Source organism: Suricata suricatta, chromosome 6 (assembly GCF_006229205.1).
Source record: "Suricata suricatta isolate VVHF042 chromosome 6, meerkat_22Aug2017_6uvM2_HiC, whole genome shotgun sequence".
Taxonomy (NCBI): Eukaryota; Metazoa; Chordata; class Mammalia; order Carnivora; family Herpestidae; genus Suricata; species Suricata suricatta.
In genome coordinates this window covers 3,709,748-3,718,639 of record NC_043705.1, presented here as the reverse complement: position 1 = coordinate 3,718,639, position 8,892 = coordinate 3,709,748, and the positions used below count along the sequence as shown (strand labels likewise).

General features: G+C 40.1%; 1 protein-coding gene across 1 annotated transcript; it reads right to left on the bottom strand.

Annotated features, from left to right (window-relative positions):
- Positions 1-1,348: 1,348 nt before the first annotated feature.
- LOC115294865 (protein RoBo-1-like) lies at positions 1,349-7,173 on the bottom strand. The gene is made up of 5 exons (XM_029942897.1): positions 7,087-7,173; positions 6,605-6,715; positions 5,990-6,139; positions 3,380-3,511; positions 1,349-1,657 (listed from the first exon to the last, which is right to left on the bottom strand). The coding sequence occupies exons 1-5, from the start codon at positions 7,157-7,159 to the stop codon at positions 1,524-1,526; spliced, it is 600 nt and encodes a 199-aa protein (XP_029798757.1). The 5' UTR covers positions 7,160-7,173; the 3' UTR covers positions 1,349-1,523.
- Positions 7,174-8,892: the final 1,719 nt, after the last annotated feature.

Genomic DNA, 8,892 nt, shown 5'->3' with positions numbered 1-8,892 from the left:
TTCACTTATATTCCTCAAACCTTGCCTCAGTTTACCATATTTATATACCAGCATTGACTCCACTTCCTTTCTCCTTCCTGAGCTTTCTCTACTACTCTAATTATTTATGCTTAGAATCCCATGCAGTTACATGCAATCCTGTCATTGTTCTCTATGGATTAGCTCCTCATCCCTGAGGGAGGGCCCTATGGTTTTTAGTTTACATCGCTCTGCTGAGCACACAATGGGAATGCACATAAATTATGAGGATAGTCAGTGAGTCTTGGGCAGATAAACCCTGCCCCCTGCATCTTCAAAAACCCAGGAAAGAGAAAGTGGAGGTAGGATTCAAGAGCCTGTACCTCACTCCCTGGGGAGAACTCCAAGGACAAGGCAAGTCTACAGTCTGTCAATATATATTTCAGGTGCAGACAGTCTTATAGAGTGCTGGGCCACAGCATGATACAGACAACAGATTGCTTCCCAATAGGTAATCACTACATGTGGGGCATTTTTAAAAATTAATTATTTTGAGAGAAAGAGAGCATGAACTGCAGAGGGGCAGAGAGAGAGGGGGACAGAATTCCAAGCAGGCTCTGCTGTGACAGAGTGGATCCCGATGTGGGGCTCCATCTCACAAATGGTAAGATCAAACCTGAGTCAAAATCAAGAGCCAGATTCTTAACCAACTGAACCACCAAGGTGCGTGTGGGGCATTCTTTTTCTTTTATGTAACTTACTGCACCCTGCAGGAAACTGAATTTGGAGAATCAAGAGAACCATCTGAGCAGGCTACCGGGTCTTTCAGTTGTGTTCAGCACCACAAAGACATCATACAGTTTGGATACTATAAAGGCTCTTCCTGGCACCACATGAAGTGTGACTGCGACCACCCCTGAAATGTGAGGACACAGCCTCTGGACCCTCAGTGTACATGCCTAACTCTTCCTTGCCATTTAGAGTGAACTTCGCAGATCACATATGTATCCTTCATCCCTGGCACATCCACCCTTAGTACATGGGTGTTTCCCAGACTCTGCTTCCCAGCATTCCCAGATAGAGAGTCCATTATACCTGGGACTTTACAAGCTATGGAAAAGGAACTTTTTGAGCCTAATTTGTTCGTTTGAAAGTGTTTTTCCTTAACAATGGGCAGCTAAGGGTTAGCAGTGAAAAATGAGAATATTAGGAAACAGTATGTTCTGGAGCAACTGTGAGGTTTTGGTTGCATGACAAATGTGGGATTACAACTATTCTTAGAAATGCTGTCTCAATTTCCTTACTTGTTACTTGGGGTGAAGAAAGAACCCATTAAAAGAATGAATAAATTTTTTTAACCTAAAGTGCTAACGAATGATTACACACATACTTAAGGAAGTATCAACAGTTTAATCTGCATTGTCTTGGGAATACTAGGAAGCCGAGTCATCTGAGGACTTTCAGCCTTTTCAGGTTTGTAGCATTATGAACATGGTAACACTGGAAACCTCAAAGCAAGACTTTGAGCAAGAAGGGACCATTCAAGTTTGATGAGGTGATGAACATCAGTAGGGGTCTCCAACACTTTGTTCTACACAGTAGGTACGGATTTTTATGTTATTCAATATACTTATATTCTTCAAGTTGCAGGCAGTTTCAGTAGCACAACCCATGGCAAAAACCAGAAATATAGGGCTATCTGACAAAGGAAAAATCCAGGAGTTAGTCTTCTGTCTCATCTTGTCTCCCCCTTTCACCTACATCCTATCCTATCTACCTCTCTTGGAGAAGAAAAGGATGTTCAGGATGCCCCAGAATCCCCTTCTGGCTTCTGTGAAAGAAGCAACAACCACAGTTCCATCTCTGTCCATGGACCCTCTGGCTCCAGTATCTCCCTACTGTCTGAGATGCATGGCTGAGACTGGAGCCCCTGTGTCTTAACTAGGGAAGAGATGGTTGGAAGAAATGAAGACACATCAGATCATAACTCTAGTATTTAGTTAAAAAGTCCCTGTGATAACTGTTCTTTTCCTTACTCTTGTTTCCTGGGGGAAACCAGAGGGAAGCAATGTAGATCCACTTTGAGGTCCCTTTTCCCCAAGGCTGTGAGTTTAATAGTTCCTATCACTGTGGAACCTCATCACATATCTGTGCTTTCCATGACAAGTTGGAGTAGAGAGACTGCCTCACTTTCAGCAGCCCCATCATTCCCCTGCATCTTTAATGACATCACATTTTCCTCACTCATCTCCAATTCACCTACACAAGAGCCCCTTCATGTGATAGCCCCAAGTTCTCACTCAAAGTCTACTCAAAAAATAAAGAAAAGTGTAACCTCCCTATGTTCTCACCATACTCTCTCTCCCACCATTTAATAAGCCGTTAAAACACCACTACTTTCATGAAACCTTTTACATGTTGATCAGAAAAGAACTGACGATGTCCTTTCTGTATACCCTAATATTAGGTTAGTTTCAAAATTTCTATCTGAATAGTATATGTGCTTCTTATTACAAATATATACCTTCCTTCTACTCAGGAAAATGGCAAATCCTTCTGCACATTTCAGAATCACATGATGAAAAAATTAATCATGGAGTTTTAGTTGTAGGAATAATGGTAGTAATGATGAAAACCAGAAATGGGGGGCCAGAACTTCATTGCCAATGACTTAAGGTCCTTTCCAGTACATCATGATATGACATGTTCCCAAGTCTCAAACTCTACTATAGGAGACATATTTGTTCTCTTCTTCTCCTCTCTCCTCTGCTTTCTTCCCCTCTTCCCTCTTCTCCTGACAGATGGCTCCCTCTAAACCTTGTAGGGATAGACAGCCCTTGATCCTGTATCAGCCTTTGTTGTACATGGTGGTCAGTCTCTAGTATGTCCTGCAATAGCTCCCATCTCCTAGTATTCATATCCTTGTGTAGTCTTCTCCCATGTTGTACCAGAGTTCATCTATGCAACCAAGGGCATATGGCAGAAGTGAAGAAATGTCACTTCTGAGATCAGATTAACTGCAATATCTCCTTCCTCCTTCCCTCTCCTCCTCTTCTCCCTCTTTCTCTTTCATCACTCGCTCTGGAGGAAGCTAGCTGATACAACATGAGGAAATCCAGGCAGCCCACAGAGAGACCCATGTCAGTAGGAAACAAAACTGACTACCATATGGGTGATCTTGGAAACAGGTCTTCTGTCCAAATGACCACAGGCCCTGCTGATGGCTAGATTACAACTTCATGAGAGACTCAATCAGAACCACTCAGCTAAGCCACTCTCAGATTCCTGACCCACAGACACCATGAAATAATAAATGTTCATTGTTTAAAACTGCCAAGTTTTGGACTAATGGTTACACACAAATACATAGCTATACCCTTTGATAAAATGAAAACCCAAAAGCCTGAGGAAATATCCATACCTATGCCAATAACTTCCACACACTTTGTCTCTGTACCAGTGCAAGTGAGAAGAACTGGGTCACAGGAAATATCATGCACATTGTAGCAGGCAGGACATTTAATTCCACTGGGTTTTGAGGACTTCTGAAGCACTAAGTGATGAAAGAAAATTTTTATCTTAAAGAAAGGAAAAAAGGAGCAGAGAGCATTATTACCACCCGCCCAAGATCATGGTTATTTCAGGATTCCTCTACCCAAAATAAGAAAATAAGAATTTAAAACTGGGATAGCATGGAGGGTGCAGGGGGCAGGTAAGTATTAAGTGGGAATATATAACCAAAATACTGATAGAAATTTGGTTTATCTGTTGACGCTCTTCCCTGGCTGAAGAAAAAGTGCTGAGATAGTAGAAGATAATTTGTGGTTTAAAAAATACTATTGAAGAATTTATGGTGTCAGAGTTCACATTTAAGTCTTTAATATATTTTTAGTTTATTTTGTGTATGGTATTAAAAAAAGTGGTCCAGTTTCTTTCTTTTCATGTAGCTGTCCAGTTTTCCCAGCACTATTTTGGGGGGGAGACTGCCTTTTCCCTATTGTAAATTCTTGCCTCCTTTGTCATAGATTAATTGACCATATAAGTACAGGCTTATTTCTTGGCTGTCTACTCTGTTCTGTTGATCTATGTGTCTAGTTTGTTTTTGTTTTTGTTTTTGTTTTTTCCAGTACCATACTGTTTTGATCACTGCAGCTTTGTAGTGTATCTTGAAATCTGGGATTATGATACTTTCAGCTTTATTCTTTCTCAAGATAGCTTTGACTACTCAAAGTCTTTTTTTGGTACTAATATTAGTATTATTTGCTCTAGTTCTGTGAAAATGGATGTTGCGTTTTAATAGGGATTTCATATCTGTAGATTGCTTTGAGTAGTATGGACATTTTAACAATATTAGTTTCTTCCAGTCCCTGTGCAAACATATGAAATAATTTTTTTGACATCAGCTATAGAAACATTTTTCTATATATGTCTCCTTAAGCGAAGGAAACAAAAACAAAAATAAACTATTGGAATCTCACCAAAATAACAAGCTTTTGCACAACAAAGAAAACCATCAACAAAATAAACAAGCACCCTACTAAATGCATGAAGATATTTGCAAAAATATATATCCAATAAAGGGTTTATATTCAAAATATATTTAAAAAAAACTTATACAACTCAATACCAAAAAATTCACAAATAATCCAATTAAAAAATGGTCAGGGTACCCAAATAGGCATTTTTCAAAAAAAAAAAATGTAGATGACCAGTAGATTCATAAAAAGATGTTCAATATCGCAAACCATCAGGAGAACGTAAATTAAAACCCTAATGGACCTGGGGAGAGTGAGGGACACAGATTATGGGAGACTATTGAATACTGAAAACGAACCATGGACTGAGGGGGGGAGGGGGAGGGAGGGAGATGATGGTCATGATGGGGGCACTTGTGGGGAGAAGCACTGGGTGTTATATGGAAACCAATTTGATAATAAACTATTAAAAATAAATAAAAAATAAAACCCTAATGACCTTTATACCTGTCAGAATGGCTAAAATGAAAAAAAAAAACCACAAGAAATAACAAGTATTGCAGAGGAAAAGGCATCTTCATGTACTGTTGGTAGGAATATAAATTAGTACAGCCACTGTGGAAAACAGTTTGGAGGTTCCTCAAAAAATTAAAATTGGAATTATCATATTTCATTTCATTACTAGCTATTTACCCAAAGGAAGTAAAAACACTAATTTGAAAAATATATGTCCTTCCATGTTTACTGTAGCTTATTTACAATAGCCAAGAAATGGAAGCAGCCCAAGTGTCCATGGACTGATGAATGAATAAAGTGTAATACACACACACACACACACACACACACACACACACACAGATGCATGCACACACATGAGGATATTACTCAGCCATAAAAAGGAATGGGATCTTGCTATTTGTAAAATCCTGGGTAGACATAGAGGGTAAATGCTAAGTGAAATAAGTCAGAGAAAGACAAATGCCGTATGATTTCACTTATATGTAGAATTTAAGAAACAAAATAAATAAAGGTGAAAACAGAGACAAACAAAAAGACAAATAGAATAAACTGGTGGTTATCGGAAGATAGGTGGAATGGGTGAATAGGTGATGGGAATTAAGAATACATTTATATGATGAGCATTGAGCAAAGTATAGAATTGTTGAACCATTATATTGTATATCTGAAACTAAAATAACACTGAATGTTAATTTTACTTCAATATAAAAAATACTGTTAAAGGAGGGAGGAATTAAATAGGCAAGGACAAATAACTTTTCAATTGGAATGGAAAAGCAAATAATTTAAACCTACAGACTCAGTAAATCTAGGACACATCGCAGCCACCCAGTTTTCATTCAGTCTTCCATGTTAAAGAAGGGCTTGTGCCTGTCCCTCCACAAGAAGGAAAAGCAATCAATGAGCAAAATCAGTAGGAGGAAGCTCAGAAGCAGAGAGACAGTTCATAGGAAGGAACTTAGAAGGCATAGACTTAAGGCAATGGATTGGGATAAAGAATGGGAAGGCAGAGAGAGCAGAGTTGTGTTGGCACTCACCTTGGATGTCACCTTGGTTACAGAGCTCATCTTGGCAGCATTGCTGGTTGTACACAAATGTATGATTATCCCCCAGTGTGGCTGAGAACATCATTGGGACACACGTGCTTGAAGAACAACCTTTCTCCTCAACATATTGTAAGAGTTCCCCTGCACAGAACCAAACCCCAGAAGAAATTTCCCCTTTGAACCATACAGAGTGATGCCTAAATGGGCTGCCAGTATTAATGGATTCTTGCCTCAAATCCTTTTGTCTTTAGTCTTTCCCCTTCTTCAAAAGTCCTTCTGCATTGGTCCATAGTATAAACCAGTGGAAGGATAGTTTGCAGCATTGGTTAGAATGGGAGTGTCATACTTCAGTGGGGTTGAGGAAGAACAGGGATTGCCCAGACTTTTTCCCAGAGTCTCCCACCCTGCCATTTCCCACCATCCCATAATGCCAGCCCCATATGGGTAGAATGCTACATTAAGAAGAAGTGTAAATTAGAAGATGCTCAGGGAGGTGAGGGACTCCATCAAGTTGCTAAACACAGCAATCCCCACCCCTGTTCTAAGCACCTGTTCTGTCTGCCCTGCATGAATGTCCTGCATAGGGAGGGGCCTGACATAGCATACCTGATGTCCTTAATTCTTGCTTGTATCTGAAGCAGCTTTGAGATGCTTCACAAGTTGTCTCCATATCAGCATTACATGAATTAAGAGGGCAGCTTGTACATTTATAACTCTCTATGAAATGGATATAAACACTGTTTAAAAAGTAATTCAGGAATGAAAACTGTCAGAAATCATAGTTGATACTTTCGATAGCCAAGCGTATCTGAGAGCCAAGATACCAGGAAACCCACTCCCTGTAGAACTGAATGGACCCACTTGGTCTGTAGTCCCTCCCTGATGCCCACATCATACCCCACTCAGTGCTCAGGCTCAGTCACTTTCACCTGCCGATTGCTCCAGATGCACAATAGGGTCCCCAACCTTGCAGAGCTCATCACTACTTCAGAAGGAGGACCTTGTCTTTCCCAAGTAAGTTTCTTTTCTGTATTGTCCATCTTACTCTTCCAGTTTGGGGAAGAAAGAGGCAATTTTTTCATTCTTACCCACAATGCTGGAAACCAAGGCAGCAAGGACACAGGTGGAAAGGAGACTCTTCAGAGCTGAAGATGGAGACATGGTAGCCCTGCAGAAGACTTAAGTGAGAGGAGAAGGTCAGGGCTATGGGCCCTAGGTCTCTTGTCTAGCAACCAAGGCCTGGACAGAGTTGCTCATTCATTTATCCACTCATTCATTTGGCAAGTGAGACTTTGTCAAACCCTGGTTTTATACTAGACATTCCTCTCATTGGAATGCAAAGATGAAAAGATGTCTTTGTCATCAAAGGCCTCCCTCCCCTAAGAAGAATTCACATAGAGGATTTCTTTTTTGCAAGGATGTAGAAGGTAATGGACTCTTACTAAAGCTGAAATAGGAGGATTTAGCCAAGATGGAGAAGTCACAGATAGCAGCTTTCCATGTGCTAGAAAGTTCTGAGCCTGCTATACTCTGAGACAAATATCCCCCTAACTGAGATCCCTGATTTCTTGATTCAAAAGTCACTTTCCCGCAAAGAGCCATATCCCACGGCATTTGTTACTTGCCAGACCCATGACACATTGGTTCCCTGACAAAATGGCAGAGCCAGAATTTGTAGATTATCAATGCTCCTTTCCAAAGGTCTGTTTGAATTTTGTCAATTCAGAAAGGAAACCCAAATTTCTTGCCCCACATTCTACCTACCTTCAAATTTATCCTCCTAGAAGCCTGAGGAAAAACCCACAAGATCACTATTTAAAGACTAGGGAGTGGTTGGAGGTCATCCACCTTTTCCTTCCTGAAAGCTGGTTTTCAGGAAATGACAAAGCCTAATTTCACACTCTGAATTCCAGGTCTCATTTTCTGTAAGTAAGCATGAGCTACTTTGTCTCAGAGACAAAAACATAAATGAAGCCTGTCCAAGAATCACCTCCAACTTCATTCCAAGTTTCTGCTGCTCAGCCTATGTCACAACCTCAAGATGAAAGATAAAAATGTTATGTGTTTCTTTCTTTAAAGAGATAAAAAAAAAAAAGGCTATTTTGCAGAGACCCTGGCTTAATACAATAACAACAGGTTTTGGAGCAAGGCATTTGGAACAAAGTTCTGTGATCAAGTGTTTTGTGAACCTGAACACAAGATTCCACTAATCAGAGGCTCAGTTTCCTACTCTGCAAGGAAATAGTGATGCCTGCTTCTCAGGGTGGAAGTGAAGACTTAAGAAGAGTGTGAAATGTCCATCACTGCGTGAGCACAAAGCACTTTACCTCTGTCCCCATCAGAAACATGTAAGCAAAAATGTGCAGTTGTTTGCATTTGATAGAACAGACCATGAGCATGTGGACTTGTTTAAATGTTGTATATATGTCAGTGTGGATATAAATGTCTGAGAGCCAAGTCATAAGACAAGTGCATTTCTTTCTTTTTCCTGAAATTTCAACCCAGAATACATCTTACGGGTGACCAGACACCCAAAAGCTCCCAGAGGTTTAGACTATGGGTCTGAGAGGTGCAACATAGGGTCCTCTCATGCTTGGATAGGAAGAAAGATTGCATCTTTCTTTCCTTATCCTGTAACTGAAATGTAGCCTTTCTTTCCAAAAATGGAGTTCACAAACCACAGAGAAACCACCAACTCATAGAAATTGTTGAGGTTTCCCCATGCGACATCTGCAGATAAAAAGTATTCTTTGCCCTCATCAAGCACTTCCAGATTATGTCCTTATCAGCCCCTGCAAAAGCCTGATGACTGACACATTCATAAAGAACCACATCTGTTATCATTCCATATATTAGAAGAGTTTTCTAACTATATTTGATATAATTGTAATTTT

Excerpts from the sequence above, each read along its gene's own strand:
- LOC115294865 (XM_029942897.1), bottom strand. The coding sequence starts at position 7,159 with ATGTCTCCATCTTCAGCTCTGAAGAGTCTCCTTTCCACCTGTGTCCTT. Across the intron at positions 3,512-5,989 it reads TAACCAAGGTGACATCCAAG|TGCTTCAGAAGTCCTCAAAA; the intron begins GTGAGTGCCAAC and ends TTCATCACTTAG. Across the intron at positions 1,658-3,379 it reads TGTGGAAGTTATTGGCATAG|ATAGCCCTATATTTCTGGTT; the intron begins GTATGGATATTT and ends TTCCTTTGTCAG.